The sequence below is a fragment of the Callospermophilus lateralis genome, chromosome 11, assembly GCF_048772815.1.
Source record: "Callospermophilus lateralis isolate mCalLat2 chromosome 11, mCalLat2.hap1, whole genome shotgun sequence".
Taxonomy (NCBI): Eukaryota; Metazoa; Chordata; class Mammalia; order Rodentia; family Sciuridae; genus Callospermophilus; species Callospermophilus lateralis.
The window spans coordinates 2,338,583-2,355,025 of NC_135315.1; the positions used below are offsets into that span (position 1 = coordinate 2,338,583).

Sequence of the window (16,443 nt, forward strand, 5' to 3'; positions counted from 1 at the left end):
TGGTGGTTTTCGAGTTTTGACTACTCCAGAAAGATGGCCATGGATAGGGTTGTGCCAGTGGCATCTGCACTATTTCCCTGGGGCAGGTCACGGAAGTCACGGAGGAGGGAGTGACAGTTTGGAGGACATTACAGATATGCAGCTTAGTGGCATCCAGAAGGGCATGGAGACATCAAATACAGTGTTTAAAAAACAGACCCTGGCCTGGGCAGGAGGCCTCAGGCTGAACAAGCTGGCCCCCCAGGCCAGCAGTGCAGCTCCCCGGGCCTCACCTTCTGCCCTGCTGGGGTCCTGGGCCTCACCAAAGGATGAGCACAGAGGGCCATCCTTGGCTCTGTCCATGCTGACGATGCGCACCAGCTTCTGAGCGCCCCCGGAAGACTGCCACGGGAGGGACGGGAAGGGAAGAGGGGTGAGGAGGAGCTGCTGACATCACCACACAGGGCCTGAGGCCCAGCCTCCCAACCCTGCCCCCAAGCAGATCCAGTGTGGTCTCTAACCATCAGGCTGTGCCCAGCGGACAGGGGCAGGAGGCAGGGGAGGGTCCCCAGGCAGTCAGCCTAAAGCAGAGGGAAGTGCAGCGTCCCCACACCTAAGCACTGCCGGCTCTGGGACAGAACCATCCTAGCTGCTGCTTGGTGACAGATGGGTACTCAGCAACCCGCCCCGTGCTGTGTGCAGAGGAAGGAAGGGAAACGGGAAGACAAGCAGGTAGACGGGGCCAGGCAGGTGAGGCACGGAACAGCTACGTGTGAGAGCAGGACCCACCGGGTTTGCACAGAGTGTTCCAGGGCCTGCGCGCAGGGAGAGGCATGCAGACCCCTGCAAAGGTCTGGAGGGCCCATGGGGACAGGCGCTGCCCAGGTCAGACCAGCTCACACCTGCCCACGGGACCCCGGGCCCACACCCACACCCTCACAGCCCACCCAGGGCCTCACTCTGCAGGCAACCGTCCGCTGTTGGGTCACGTCCTGGATAAGGGTGATGAGCTGCTGCTGAGCCCTGAAGGGACAAGGAGAGGCCCCTGCCCAGCTGCCAGGAGCACCAGGCAGGAGAGGTGTCCCTGCCCGCTGGGCTTCTAGCAGGAGTGCTCAACCCTGGCAACGTTCACAGTCCCCAGGGCTTAAAAAAGACTCCAGGGCCCAGCCCCCACCCCAGATGCTCACTCAGGTGTTCTGGGGGAGAACCCGTGTACTCTAACGAGTGGCCAGGCCAAGGACCTGCTTGGGAACCTTGCCACTGGCACCGCGGGCAGCCCCTGTCACTGAGAGCTCGAGTCAGACATGCCAACGGGCAGCCTCTGCCAGGGCCTGCTGGGGCACTCACAGTGGACGGCGAGAGGTGCTGGACTGGAACACCTCTGTGCACCTGAGCCGCCCAGGTCCCCACAGGTCACTCTAGGACGTGCTCACAGGGGAGGGTGAGCAGCTCTTTGCCCAGTTTTCCCAGGACTGAGGGGCGGCCCTGGATGTAGGGCTTTGGGTCTTGGGCAAACCAGGGGACATTTGGCAAGGTGTGGGGACATTTTTGACTCTCACAACTGGGGGTGAGGCGCCCCTAGTGTGAAGGCCCCACCAGGGTGACCAGCCCCAGTGTGATAGTGCCAGGGCTGGAGCTAGAGCTCTAGAAGGCCCGAGGTCCCTCCTTGTCCAGGGCAGAGCCCCTATCAGCAGGAGACCCCAGCAGTGATCTGGGCCACAGCCCCTTCTGTGGAGTGTCCATCCCTTCCCCCGACTCCTGAGGAGGGGCTCTGCAGCAGGAGCCGAGGACAAGATCCCACGGGCCTCTCCGAGATGAGTGGGGCTTGACGGCTCCTCACCGTGGGTAGTTGGGGATGGCCCCGTGCTCTGCGTCCCTCATGGTGTAGGGGTTCACACGGTGGGCGCACCAGCAGCCGTGGCCCTGGAACACGGTGTCTGTGACGTGCAGGACCTCATTGCAGTGCACCTGCAGCTCCCCCGGCCCCTTCGCCTGCATGGCCAGGTTGACCCGGATGTAGAAGGAATCTCCTGAGGTCACCACTTTGGCCTCCAGGTCCTGGACCAGCTTCTTATAACCTGATAAAAGGGGACATGAGGGACTGATAAGCTCACAAGGAAGGTTCTAGAATGTGAAAGTAGGACAGAAAGAAGGGCCCTCTCCCTGTATCTTGGAAGATAATTGGTAAAGTCAGCGGGTCGGGGGCTTCCAGCTTAGGGGCTGGGGACTCAGGGCACAGCTGACTGAGCAGCTCTGGGGAGTCTGGATGCCGAGCTGTGGCCCAGCTGCGGGCCGAGGATGGGGACGGGGCTGGGTGGCTCAGCAGGAGTGAGGGGCGGCACCCCTACCCTCAGTGTTGACCTTCACAGACAGGCAGCAGAAGCCGTCCACCCTCCGGAGGAGCCCCAAGGCCTGCTCCAGGGTTGTGTTCTCCAGGGTGGCCTTGAACGAGGGCTCTGTGGCCTCGTGATCCACCTGAGGGGCAGTGCCAGGGTCAGCATCTTGGACCAGGACTCTGTAGTCACAGTCTGAGTTCAGAGAAGTTGGGCAGGGGCTTGGGGCCTGCAGAGGGACGCTCTAGCCTCCTCAGCTGTCCAGGCACCTTGCCCAGACACGGCCACAGCATTGGAGCCTCGTGGCAGGCTGTGCAGCAGGACAGGGAGGTGGGCCTAGAAGTTGTGTGGACTGCACCAAGCACATTCCTGGGCCCTGGGGGCCATCCACCAACCCAGCCCCGGCCCCTCACCCCTAAAGACCACATATCTTTGTGATATGCAGTTTCCTCTCTTGAAAGTAGACTTCTGTTCTAGAACATTCCGGAGTGTTCCAGACCTGGTCTTGTCAGGCTTGAGACTCCTCACTAGGGGAGGGGCTGGCCCACTCTCTCGTGGGGGCTGTGGGTGTGGAGCAGCATCCTGGTGCTGACCTCTCAGTGGGAAGGCACCCCCCGCCTTCCCCACCTGTGAATACCCCCAACAGGGCCTCCACTTTGCTCTTGGGTTGAGTTTAGGAGAATGTGCATTTTTGCTATGAGATAAAAATTAAGCCATGTCTTAGGCCATTAGGACTGAGCTGGCCCAAAGGACACCAGGACTGTCTCCGGTACCACAGAGGGACTCTGCTACTTTACCACCCAGCTGGTGGCTGGGACTCCTGGGACTGCAGAGATGTCACGGGGCCTTCTGCCAGGGGTGGAGTGAGGGATGCCTAATGGCATCCTGCTAGGAGACAGGTGTCTGTCCAAGCTAAGGACAGCTTCACTGTGGGCGGCCTGTGGCAAGAGGCTCAAAAGACACTCCTGCCAGGGCACCGGCCCACCCTGCCTGGCCCTTCTCTGGGCCCTCACCAGCCCCTGTCTCCTCCTAGCCCACGGTGAGCCTTGGGCAAGGGGGAAGCCTGCTTTGCATGTTTCTTGGTATTTTTTTAATACTTGAAGTTTTATAATTCTGGTTTTGAGGTCACGTCACAGTCACCCTCCCTGCCCTATGTGCTCTATCAGTCCATTTATGTTCTCTTCTGGTTTGCACATTTTACAATAAAAAAAAATTAGAAAAATGCATTTTGGAAAAATGCAGTTTGCACGAGGATCACAAGCCTCAGCAACTTAGTGAGGTCTTGTCTCTAAATAAAATATAAAAGAGGGTTGGGATGTGGCTCAGTGGTTAAGCACCAGGGGTTCAATCCCAGTACCCCCCACCCCCACCAAAAAAAAAGTCCTTGGTCAGGGCTGGGTCACAGCTCAGAGGTGAAGGGCTTGCCAGAGCACAAGGCCCTGGGTTCAATGCCCAGCACTGAAGGGGGAAATTAAAGACCCCTGTTCAGAACCCCCCAGTAGCCTCCTGGCAAAGTCCCAGCTTCCGAGCTCCAGTTTCCCAGAGGCCAGGCTCGGAGAAGCTTGGCCTCCGTCCTCCCCAACCTCCCCTGGAGATGAGGGCTCACCTCACGCCAGCCTGGTGGGGTTGCGAATCCACCCTCATCGCACCCACCCAGCTGTGACTGCAAGGAGGCTGGCGGGCGCGGGGCCTCGCCCGCTCTCACCATCACGATCTGGGTGCCCGGGCGCAAGGCCATCCCATCTGCTGCTGAGCCTGGAGTGACCCGGTGAATGAAGATGCCCGTGAGGTTTCCGCCAATGACACTGATCTGCTCCAGCAGTGCACGTCCCTGGAAGGCCAGCACCGTCACCTGGCTCAGGATCTTGCGGGCTGGCCTCCGCCGCACAGGGGCGCTGCTGGAGTGGGCAGAAGTCGAGCTCAGGTGCTGCCCAGGACAGGGCAGGCAAGGCTGTTTCCGCATTGCACCCCCACGCCCCGCCCCGGTATTTGGAATTCTCCTCCTCCACCCTCAGTGAGCTTGGGAAAGGGTGAAGCCTGTCTCCTTGGAGAGGCTGTGCTCTCCCCGTGGTGAGAGGACGTGGTGGTCATGCTGTGCTCTCTCAACCCCCAGCTTTGGTTCCCCAGGCACAGCTCACCTTTCAGGGCTGTCCAGACTCCTGGAGGACAGCTGCGGGCTGCCCTCAGGCTGGGGGAGGTCTGGGAGGAAAGTGGGAGCTTAGCGGTCACAATTCAGGGTCCCCCGCTGCTGACCCCCCTGACCCTGTGCAGCCACAGCACCCCACCCCCACCCTGACCCCCACAGGTTCGGCACCCCCTCCTCGTCCCTCCCTTTGCTGACACTGGAAGGTCTTTTCCTCCTCCTCTTCCTCTGTGCTTAGCACCTGATCTCACCTTTCCTAAAACCAGAGGGAGCACTGACAGCAGCGTGTCTCGGGAGACCTGCATGAGTGGCCGACATCTCTGGACATGGGGATGTTTCTCCCAGAACCTGGATTTCTGATTTCACTTAGAAACCCAATCCAGCACGACTTTGGCTGGGCCTGCCTCTCCACGGGGGCATTTCTGCACGGCTGCATCTCGGGCTGGCCAGTGGCCAGCAGACCATGACAGGTCAAGGACTAGATGCTCCCCTGGCTCCCAGGCTCTAGCCTTGTCTTTGCAGCCCGTGAGCAGGAGGCAGGTGCCCTGGAGCTTTAAGCCTGTGCTTCTCACCCTGCAAATGGACGGCGAGAACCAGTGGAATCGTAACGGCTGTCTGCTATAGGAACCTGTGCTCAGCTCAAGGCAAACATCCATTTGTGATTGTGCTTAAAATCCCAATTAAATCAATATATGTACTCTGGATGTATTGGGGGTCAATGCCACTACAGTTTTTAAAACTGAGGCATCAGGCAGAATCCTGCCCAACAGAAGCAAAGAGGACCAAGCACTTCCAGGTCATGATCTGACAGCCAGCTGCTTGCCTTGGGTGGGCCGTCTAAGTTTGCCACTGGTACAAATAAAAACATGTTTGAGCCTGCAAGGTTAAGGTTTCTGGTCATTGGCACCCACAGACCCACAAGGCCACCTGTGCAGAACAGTGCGGGGCACTTGCGCCCCCTGGTGGCTACAGGGTGATTTGCAGATGGGAGCTAAGCACCTGCTGTGCCGGGAACCAGTATTCTCAAGAGGCTCAGGCACCTGGGAGGGAGAAGGGAGCAGTCCAATCACAGACCTGAGGAATAAGCCCCAGGAGAATCAGAGACCAACACCCAAGAGGGGGATGCTCCTAGCAGGTGGACCACAGCCTGTGGTGTGCCCTGCCAGGAGCAGCTGGGCACCTAAGCCTGTTAGTCGCCTCCTGACAGCCTGGGAGGCCCAGTCGTCCAGAGTAGAGCAGTGGGGGACACACACGCTAAGCTGGACATGGCTATGAATAACTCCCCCGGACTCTATGTGAGGCACAGAGACAGAGACCCCACTGAGCAGACAGCAGCTGGGCTTTGGCCTGAGTGGCCAGGTGGTCAGTCTGGACAAGGGGTGAACTGAGGTCAAGCTCACCCCTACCTGCCAGTCCTCAGGTGGTCTCATGTGTGGCCCTGCAGCTTGGCCAGCAGCCCGGGAGGGGTGGACACTGCAGAGGTCTGGGGGTGATCACACTCACCTGCCCTGTCCAGAATCTCGTAGTCCAGGTCTGCGTCGTCCCCCTTGGCCCCCGGAGGGGCTCCTAGGTCTGCCTCCAGGATTCCCGGGAAGCTTCTGTGAAGCACAAGGAGCTGTTCAGGTCATGTTGCCTGCTACCGCAGGGGCCTGGCGGCTCCAGTCCCTTCCCAAGCAGCTGTGAACATGCCCAGATGGTCCAGGGGCTAGCTCAGTGTCCCCCGTGAGCTGGACCTCATGGTTGCATCCCACTCTACCTTAAAGACTCGGGGTCTTCCCGGAAGTCCTCTGTCACCCGCTTATACAGGGACTGCTGGCTGGGAGGCACAGGGCTGCTGGAGCGGAAGCTGTCCATGGGTTCCCGGGTGGACGTGGTGCTCAGGTCCCACCAGAGCTGGGACTGGAGAGGGCGGTGGAGGGTGGCATCACCGAGGGGGGGCGTGGGAGGGAAGGGAGAGCACATCAAGGTCCCGGCCATGGAACCAGGATCTCTGCAGCTGTTTTGTGTTTAGTATTGCTGGGCTCTCAGGATCCTGCTGGGTGGGCATCCTGTTCCATCTGGTGCAGAAAGCAACCAAGGCCCGGAGAGGCGTAGTTACTGCTGGTGACGGAGGAGCTGGGCTCCTGGAGGGAGGCTGCTTTCAGAGCAGGGTCTGACGAGGACCCCAGGAGTACAGAGTTGCTCTGAATTTACTTTCTGAGAATTCCCTGAGCACCTACTGTGTGCCGAGCCCTGTGCTAGTGTCAACGTACCCCTGAGGACAGGTGTTCTTCCTGGGGTAGGGGATCCATGGGCAAATGCACACCAGGGAGTGGGGTGTGCCACAGCAGGGTGTGGGCAACATGGGTGGGGAAGCCCTGGCGCCTTCCTAGAGGAAGTGACAGAGGAGCCAGGTGGGCAGGCATGGGGCTGTGGCACATTGCAGCTAAGGCCCTGGAGAGGCCCAGAGGAAGCCACGAGTGGGTCCCTGGGACATCACAGGTGCAGGAGGGAGGGAGCCAGTTCGGAGCTGCTGAGGCCCCTTTGCTTCCCAGTCCCTACCACGGCGGCCAGGAGGAATGTGCTACACCTGGGGCAGTGAGGACACAGGGCGGAAGCCGCTCCTGCCCAGCCTGGGGTCTGGATGGCTCTGGCCGGGGAGTGCTGGTGGAATGCGGAGTTGCCCCTGCTCTGTGTGTCAGGGTTCTGGGGAGGACGCCTGGCTCTCCACAGCTGTCCAAGAGGTTGGCCAGCAGGTGGGCCTGAGCAGGCTGCCCTGTGGTCGCAGGACAGTGTGGGGAGGCTGTCCTGCAGGAAGGGGACACCAAGGCCGGCTGGGGCAGTGGCCCAGTGCGCTAGCCTGCCTCCGGTCCTCTCTCCCAGCTCACGGTAGCCCTTAGCAGGGGTGCCTCTGCCTCACCCTGAGCATGCTGGACCCACATGCCCTCTGTGGTGAGACCCCCTCTTGGCTTTGCCAGAGGATGTGAGCAGGTGCTGGGGACTCAAGGTTCCAGAGACTGGAGTGGGTCAGACCACCCGGGAGCCCTCTGTGCCCAACAGAGCTGCACCCCCGAGTTCACGTCCACTGGTGACCTGAGATGTGCTTTTGGGACTAGGATCTTTGTGTGAAATGGAGCCCGATGGAGTCAGAATGGACCAGAGGGGCCCTGACTCCCTCAGCCTGGGCCTCCCTGCCTGGGCCTCCCTGCCTGGAGTGTGCCCCGGGCCTGGCCCAGCCCCGGGTCTGCTGGAGAGGGTGGAACCTCCAGGAAGTGGGGCCTGAGGGAGGAAGTTAGGTTGTTGGGGGCGGCCCTCAGAGGGGGTGCTGGGACCCGCCCTCTCTCCCTCTCTGCTTCTGGGCCACCGTGAGGTAAAGGCTTTGCTTAACGCCCCCTGCTGCCTCACCACAGCTCACACAACAGAGCCAAGCAGCCACGGCCCAAACCTCTGGAACCGAGTCAAAAGGCTGTTGCGAAGGTTTAACTTCCATTAAGTGGATGACCTCAGTCATTTTGTATCCGCATTAGAAAGCTGACTAACACATGTTCTCAAAGGAGGAAACTTGGGCCCAGAGGCACCACAGGGCACATCGCAGGAAGATGAAGGCAGAACCGAAAGCTGACTAACACATGTTCTCAAAGGAGGAAACTTGGGCCCAGAGGCACCACAGGGCACATCGCAGGAAGATGAAGGCAGAACCTGGAGTGGTGTGGTCACCAGCTGAGGAGGCCAGGAGCCACCCGGAGCTTGGAGAGCTATCAGAGTGTGGCCCTGCTGACACCCTTTGATTCTAGATTTCTGGCCTCAAGAGCTGCCAGGGAATTGGTTCTCACTGAATGGACTCTCCCAGGGGTATTGACCTCTCCCCACCGGGACAAGGGGGTGGAGATGCCCATGGTCCAGATGGAGGGTGCCGGGACTGTGCATGGCAAAGGAGCTGGGCGGCAGGAGAGCTGCTTACCTCGGTGGAGCTGAGGAGGCTGCAGCTGCTGTCCACCCCTGGGCACACCGCATGCATCCGCACCAGCCGCTGCTTCCCCCGCGGGCAGGGCTCCCTGGCCTCCCTGGCCTCCCGGGCCTCCGCTTCCTGCTTGGGGCCAGAGGGGTCCTTAATTCAGGAAAGCTACCTGGGGTGCCCGGGGCTTTCCAGTGGGTCACTGCCCCGCAGTGTCTTTTCACAGGCTTCCAGGAAGAACAACCCTGTCCTCGGAGCAGGGGACCCCAGCACGCAGGAGCCAGCCACCAAGGAGACGGGCAGCACTGGAGAAGTGGCGTCTTAGAGAAGGCGTGGGTAAAGACGCGCCATATAGACACTTAACACAATTGTCTTCTACCTAGAAAACAGGGCGCCTGGGGGACAGCTCAGTGACAGAGCACGCCGCCTAGCGAGCCCGGGGCCCTGGGTTCTGTCCCCAACTCCACGAAAAACAAGAGCAGAGGAGAAAAAGACAGAAGAGAGCCCTGAAGGGACCGAGCTCCACACCCACAAGGAGCATGGTTTGCCTCTTGGTGGCTGTCCCTTTATGTGTCTGTGTGTCTAATGCCCTTGGGGTGAGGAGGAAGAGCCACTGCCCCCCCCACTCACCTCTGCTGAGTCCCCAGCCCCAGGGTGCCTGGGCAGCGCTGCCTGTGGTCCAGGACCAGAGGGCTCTGATCTCTGGGACCAGAGCTCCCTTTGCTACTCGCTCTTGGACACGAAAGTGTCATCTATGCATGGCTGCCCATGGAGCCGCTCTCCACCAGGCCCCGGACCTCTGCAAACCCTCCCCGTCTGTAACAGGCTGGTATTTTCAGAAAAGGGTGTGCCCATGTGCTTCGTCAAGACGTCAAAGCTCCACCTGCGTGTGGGAACCGGCAGGCAGGCAGAGGGACAGCTGGACAGCCTGCCTGCCAGGGCTGCTGTGGGCTCAGCTCCTCCTCTCCAGCCCCCTTCCTGCCGCCTCCTTGAAACAGCCCTGAGCCTGGTCCTGGCCACAGAGCACTCACCCCTGCTGTGGGCTCTGCCCGTAGCTTGCAGAGCTGGGTGCGCAGCTCACAGACCTCAGCGGTCAGCTCAAACACTCTCCTGCGGAGGGAGTCCTTCTCCGTCAGGCTCTGAGAAATCGCCAGCTGGGCTCTGTCCCTTGCAGAGTACGCCTGTGGGCCAGGCAGGACAGGACAGTCGGGAGGCTGGGCCATCAAGACAGGGGTCCTCAGCCAGAGAAAGCACCACTGCTGGTGGGCATTTCCCGGGGACTCTCCCAGCGAGGAGACTTGCACACCGTTCGCTTCACTCCGTGTATGCACATGTGGTTTTAATAAAAGCCACCGTCTGGGGTGGACTTTCTTAGTGTCTTGTGCCGGGAACGAAGGCAGGGTGTGTAGTGGAGGTGGAGGAGTTAAGGAACCTCTGTAGACCAAGGGAAGGGACCTTCAAGTCTGGAACCAGCCTCCATGGAGGACAGGCAGAGTGTCCCCCAACCAGCAGCCCTCAGCCTCCCCAGACACAAGTGTGAGGCAGCAGAGGTGGCACGGGCTCCCGAGCTGGACCAGCGAGGAGTGAAGGTGGCACGTGTGTCCTCCTGGCCCTGGCCCGGCTCCCGGGTACCTGGTCACGCTCCTTCTGCAGCTCGGCCACCTGGTCCTGCAGCGTGTTCATCTTCTCCCGGTACAGTTCACAGTCCATCTGTGTCTTCCGGAACTGGAGCAGGGTCTGCTCTTTCTCCTCCCAGTACTGGACAGAGGGGACAGGGCCCTAGAGGTCAGTGGCTCTGAGGGCCCGGGTGGGGGAGGGGCGGGGAGCAAGGGGGCAGGTGGTTCCAGAGGGAGGAGAGTGGACTCCTGCTGGTTTCTGCAGGGCGGGGCGTGACAGGAGCGGCCTGAGCTCAGGCTAGGCAAGCACGGCAGGTGGTGTTTAGCTTGATGTTGCGATTTCCCCCACCCTGTCTCATCCCCTCCCACGGCTCCTTTCTCCCTGTTCTCCCCTCCATTAAATCCCTGGCTGTCACTCTGGCCTCCCCAAACCCTAGAAATCACCCTGGACTTCAGTGACACTGCCTGGCCATAGTCTGGGCTTGACCTGGCTCTGACCAAGCATCGGATAGAATGTGCCAGCAAACTGGATAAGCAAACCCCACGGCCCAGCAAGGACCAGGAGCCCGTCTTCCCACGGATGCAGCCTGCAGACATGGCCTCGCCGGCCGGTCCCAGGGGGACTGCTGCTGCTCACCTGCTTCCGCTGCCTCTCTGCGGCCACCGCCCGCTCCCGCAGCGAGTGGATGCGGTCCACCAGCTCCTGCTTGCTCTCCAGGGCCTCGTCCAGGTTCTGCTCCAGAATGTCCTTCTCTGCCTGGTGGACAGAGAGGCCTGAGCTCCCCAGGGGCCCCCGGCTGGGGAAAAGGCCCCCCGGCGCAGGAGCCCTCAAGGCCAGGGTTGTGGGGGGGGTCACCCCACTACTGACCACCAGGCAGGAAGAAGCCGCGAAGGCCCCAGTCACATTTGGGAAAAGACATTTCAGTTCTAATGCTGCGTGGTCAAGGAGTCAGAGGGTCAAGGAAGCTGGGGACGTCTGAAGGACAACTTCTTTAAGTCCTTGACCTTCTCCTTCACACACTGAGCTTGAAGGAGGACGAGCCAAAGGGTGGGCTCAGCACCTTCCAGAAGGAGCCCAGAACCATGGCACATGCCAGGCTGCATGGTGGTGTGCCAGGTGGCCAGTGGTGTTTATAGAGGGCATTTCTCAATGCTTTTTTTAATACCAGGGATTGAACGTAGGGCACTCGACCACGGAGCCACATCCCCAGCCCTTTTTTGAATTTTATTTAGAGTCAGGGTCTCAGTGGGTTGTGTAGGATCTTGCTAAGTTGCTGAGGCTGGCTTTGAACCTGTGATCCTCCTGCCTGCCTCCTGAGCTGCCGTGATTTCAGGGGTGTGCCACTGAGCCTGGTTCCTTTCCCTGAGACTCAGAGTTAACCCCCTCTTTTGTGGGAAGAGGACGGAAGTGGAGAGAAGGTGGCGGAGGGCTGTGTGGCCGGGGCACAGCCCTTGTCCAGTGTGTGCCAGGCCTGGGTCCACCCCCAGCACGCACACACATGTGGACACCCCCAGCTAGTGCCCAGGGGAGCAGCTGACCCTGTGGAGGGAGCGGAGCCTACCAGGCTGAACGTCAGCGAGCGCAGTTTCTCATTCTCCTCCCTCAGGCGGGCCAGCTCCTCACTGCCCTCCTCCAGCTCATCGGCCATCTTCAGGGACCTCTCTCGAAATTCCCGCTCACAGGATGACACCATCTGCACCCGCTGCAGCTCCTGCTTCGCCAGGTACAGCTGTCCAGGGAGGAGGGCGAGGACACCAGGTGAGCAGCTTCCAGCCAGGACGGGGGCCTGGGGGCTTCTCCAGCTGTTCACACACAGGGGTCCCCGCCAGAAAGGCAGCCGGAGCTCGGAAAGTGAAGGGCCATCCCAGGGCATGGAGCAGGGCGCCCCCCAGCCAAGACCACTGGGAAGAAGGACCCAGTCTGCGCCAACAGCGAGTGCACGAGTTGGGGGAGGGGAGGCACCTCCCGTCAGGAGCCAAGGCCAGCAGTTGCCCAGGCCACCACCACGGCCAAGGCTGGGACAGGCTGGCAAGTATGGGACACTTGCTGGTCCCCAAGAGCCTTCCCAGAAGGCCTGTTAGTTGCAGGGGTGAGGAAGAAATGGTGATTCTGTCATGCAGGAAGCGGGCGGCACCTGACCAGATGGTCAACAGCAGCAGCCCCTGATGGGTGACCAGCAGCATGCCTCCAGGTGGTACCCAGTGGACCCAGCAAAGGTACAGAACCTCGGACCCTCTCTCGGAAACAGGAGACAGACCCCAACTCTGCCATGAAAGTATCAGTAATCTTCAAAATCATGCGTCCCCCCAGGCCCAGTGCGGCAGGACAAGCAGAGCACCGCCTGCCCCTGGCTGGAGAGAAGTGCCACAGGGGACTCCATGTGGGTGAGGGCGTCAGGCCACAGGGGATGAAAGACCACATCGGTGCAAATTAACAGAAAAGAATGTTTGGGAATAGAGGGCCACGGGTATGGGCTGGGGATGTAGCTCAGTGGTAGAGCGCTTGCCTCACATGCATGAGGCCCTGGGTTCGGTCCCCAGCACCACGTAAAAATAAACAAAGATATTTGGCCCATCTACAACTAAATATATATATACATATTATAACTCTGAAGCTGGGGTGTGTGTACAGAGGGCCCTTATGAACATAAGGGCATGAGGTGTTCTCTATACTATTTTAATTGTGGATTTTTTTAAGAATAAAGTTGGGGCTGGGGATGTGGCTCAAGCGGTAGTGCGCTCGTCTGGCATGTGTGCGGCCCGGGTTCGATCCTCAGCACCACATACAAACAAAGAAGTTGTGTCCGCTGAGAACTAAAGAATAAATATTAAAATTCTCTCTCTCTAAAAAAAAAAGAATAAAGTTGAAGTTATTTCTAAATAAAAAGTTAAAACTCAAAACTTAGAACAAACACCTGGGGGCTTGGTGTAGCTCCCTGGAAGAGCACATGCTTCACAAGCTTAGGTCCGAATTCTAGCACCAACACAAAATAAAGCAAAAATGAAGGCCAAGATCACAGGATGATCCTCAATATTGAAAGAGCACGTATGAATCAATAAGAGGACAGTCTCCCAAGAGAAAATGAGCTGAAGGCACTGCCCTAACCCAGAGCCAGCGGAGGACAAAGGCAGGTGACAGAGATGTCACCGCACTCCTAGGGCAGTGGTCAAGGTGGGTCTTCTAATCTGGAGCCCAGCATAGCCAGACCCGCCTCCAGATGCTGTGGTGGGCAGCTCACACCAGGCCATCCAGGCCACGGGAATTACAGGGCAGGGCAGGCTCATTGCCGTGCGGGCTCAGCACAGCACCTCAGGAGGCCCCTGGGAGAGCTGGGATCCACTTCCCAGAGGGCCTCAGTCCGGGGTCTGGGCAGGGAGTGTGCACAAGGAAGAGGTCTCCAGGCAGGCAGACTGACTGTAAAGGCCCCAGGGTGGGCTGCAGCAGAGTCAGGCTGGGCCCACCACCCGCAGCGGAGGCTGTCCCTGCTACCTCCTCCTGCAGGCTGCGGCCCCGCGAGGTGGCCAGCTCCTTCTCCTGCAGCGCGTTGCTGTAGTGTAGCGAGAGGCTCAGCATCTCGTCCTTCAGCTTCAGCACCTCGTGGAAGTGGGAGCTGAGCTCCCGCTTCATGCGGCTGTGGTCGGCCTCCAGTTGGCACAGGCCCTCGGCACGGGCCTCGGCCAGGCCCAGGCGCTCCTGCAGCCTCTGGCACTGCCGCAGCACAGCCTCCCTCTGGGCCTTCTCCTGGGCCAGCTCCTCCTGCAGGCTGCCGATGGCCCCGGCCAGACACTCGGTCAGCTTGGACGTCTCCATGAGGCCTGCGGGGTGGAGGGCAGGGGTGAGGCGCTGCCACCTCACCCGCCCCTCGTCTCCAGCCTCCAGTCTTTGCATCCCGACCCCCATGCAGGCCCCGGCCCTAACCTGTGTGTGGTAAAATCTTCCAGGCCTCCGTGCACTTGGTATTGTGGTTAAATAAACAGCAGGGTGCGTTAAATAAGAGCAGGCCCCACCTTTACCTAGACAGGTGTGCCAGGGTGCCACAGGTTCTGCTCCCTCTGGGACCCCGGAAGGTGCTGTCTCATTGGCCTCCAAGAGAGGCCGGTCTGTGCCTCTCCCCTCTGGGATGCAGGTTCTCCCAGGGCTCTTACAGTGCTGGGTGAGTGAAGATGGACCTCGTAGGGCCCAGGGTCCAGGGTCCTTTTCCTGCCCATCCAGTGCATGGAGTCGGTGCAGGGACACAGACCATGGCCTCCATTAAGAGGAAATTGGGGGAAGTCCTGTAACAGCAGTGTGGGGGGTGCCCACCATCCAGACACAGGCCCTGCTCTCACCGCTGAAGTTGCTGGCGTCCACGTCGGGCTGCAGCCCCGTGACCAGGGTGTAGACATCAGGGTTGTGGAACTTCAAGCTCTCCAGGAAGGCGATGGCGCCATTCTTTCCTCGGGTCTTCAGCAAGTCCAGCAGGTGCCCTTGGGGAGAGACCATCACTTAGCTACCAAGGCTCAGGGCGGGAGGACTGGCTTCCTGCAAGGGAGGGCTGAGCGGGAGTGTCCTTGACTGTGAGGACAGTGAGGGGCAGTGAGGAGGTCCTGGGAGAGGAGCCCTCTCTGCTGGAGGCTCATGGAGGAGGACCTTGTGATGACTTGACCCCGCTCGGCTTAACAAGGCAAAGCCCACTTTTATAAACTCGCTGCTGCCGCGACTCCAGAGCTCTGCCCAGGGTTAGGCATGCAGGGTGAGGTCACGCACAGACACATCTGGGGTTGTGCCCATAAATACCAAGGGGAGCCCCAGAGAGCCTTGGGGGCCCCCAAGCCCAGGCCCAAATCTCATATTTCTCAACTCAGTTAATAGCTTGGATTCATCTACAAACCAAGAGGCACACACACACCATAGTCTTAATAGCTACCGCTTATTGCCTGATTTTATGGCTAGGCTTGGCAAAGAGTGTCTCCTCAATGGTAACTCGTTAGTCCTCCTAACGATCTTCTATGGTAAAGCCATTAGCATGTCCAGTGGGACAAGTGAACACAGCCTGTCGGACCACTGGAGTGGGTTCCAAAGACATCTGTAGTGGGCTCCCCGATATGTCCACCGAGTTCCTTTGGGCACATGGTCTGCAAATGTAACTAAGTTAGAGATCTTGGGGTAAGACCATTCCACGAGAGCAGGTAAGCCCAAAATCCAGGGACAGGTTTCTCATAAGAGACCCAAGGAGACAAGACACAGAGGAAAGACCCCTGTGCAGGGGGAGGCAGAGCCTGGAGTGATGGGGCCACAAGCCAAGGGACACCTGGAGTCACAGAAGATGGAAGAGGCGGGCAGGGTCCTTCCCTGGAGCCTCCAGGGGGAGCGCGACCTGCGGCACTGATGTCGGACTTCTGGCCCATGAGCAGACACCTCATCCAGTGTGCGTCTGTGGTGCTGCTGGTGCTGGGGTCGGACCTAGGGACTCACTCACCTCAGGCACGTGCTCGGCCACTGAGCTACCCTCCACCCCGTTGCTGTTAGTGTCGTTGTTGTTGTTTTGTTTTGGTGCTGGGGATGGCTCTGAGCTACACCCCAAGTCCTTGGTACTGGGGATGGCTCTGAGCTACACCCCAAGTCTTTGGTACTGGGGATGGCTCTGAACTACACCCCAAGTCCTTTTCATGATTTATTTTGAGCCTGGATCTCACCAAGTTGTCCAGGCTGGCCTTGAACTCGGGATCCTCCTGCCTCAGCCTCCAGGGTCGCTGGGATTATGGGTGTGCACCACTGCACCCAGCCCCATTGCTGCTGCTTTAAATCATCATGTTCAGGGTCGGGTGGCCCTAGGGGACTACCAGTGTTCCCAAAGTCTGCAACTCCCGTCCCCCTGGTGTTGTGCAGCCTGTGCTCCCGGCCCTGCTGGAGGGCTTTACGGCTAGGGGCCAGGTGTGTGGCTCTGGCTGGGCAGGAAGAGCCCAGCCGGAGTCCAGGGGCTGGGGGTGCTGGGGCCCAGTTGGCGGCGCGCCCTCGGGGCTCACCCACTCTCATGGCGCTGTTGGTGAAGCGGGAGCTGTGCAGGACCTCCTCCTCGTCCAGCTGGCCCAGCACCTTGGCCTGGCGCAGGTAGGGGGTGAGGCGGCTGGGGCAGATGCTGCGCACGATCTTGTAGCGGTGGCTCTCCATCAGCTCCCACAGCGTCTCCTCGTCCAGGGACGTCAGCGTGGAGTCTGTGCGGCACAGCTCTGCCATGCCTGGCTGCTGCCACAACCTGGAAGGGGCACAGGAGGGCTGGAACCCAAGAACTGGCTTCAGGGATCCAGGAGGACGCTGCCCACATCGTGGGAGAGGACAGCTCAGAGAGGAGGGCAGGTTCCAGGCCAACCAAGGGAGACCCTGTCTCAAAATAAAAACTTAAAAGGGCCAGGGGTACAGCTGAGTGGTAGAGCACCCCTGGTTCAATCCTCACCACC

At 59.8% G+C, this 16,443-nt stretch overlaps 1 protein-coding gene across 1 annotated transcript; it reads right to left on the minus strand.

The window, feature by feature from the left end:
* Positions 1-1,815: 1,815 nt before the first annotated feature.
* On the minus strand, positions 1,816-16,222 carry Card14 (caspase recruitment domain family member 14). The gene is made up of 14 exons (XM_076870792.2): positions 16,012-16,222; positions 14,335-14,472; positions 13,496-13,821; positions 11,568-11,735; positions 10,643-10,762; positions 10,022-10,147; positions 9,421-9,570; positions 8,396-8,512; positions 6,212-6,354; positions 5,959-6,053; positions 4,451-4,511; positions 4,018-4,210; positions 2,328-2,454; positions 1,816-2,057 (listed from the first exon to the last, which is right to left on the minus strand). The coding sequence occupies exons 1-14, from the start codon at positions 16,220-16,222 to the stop codon at positions 1,816-1,818; spliced, it is 2,217 nt and encodes a 738-aa protein (XP_076726907.2).
* Between the last annotated feature and the right edge of the window lie 221 nt (positions 16,223-16,443).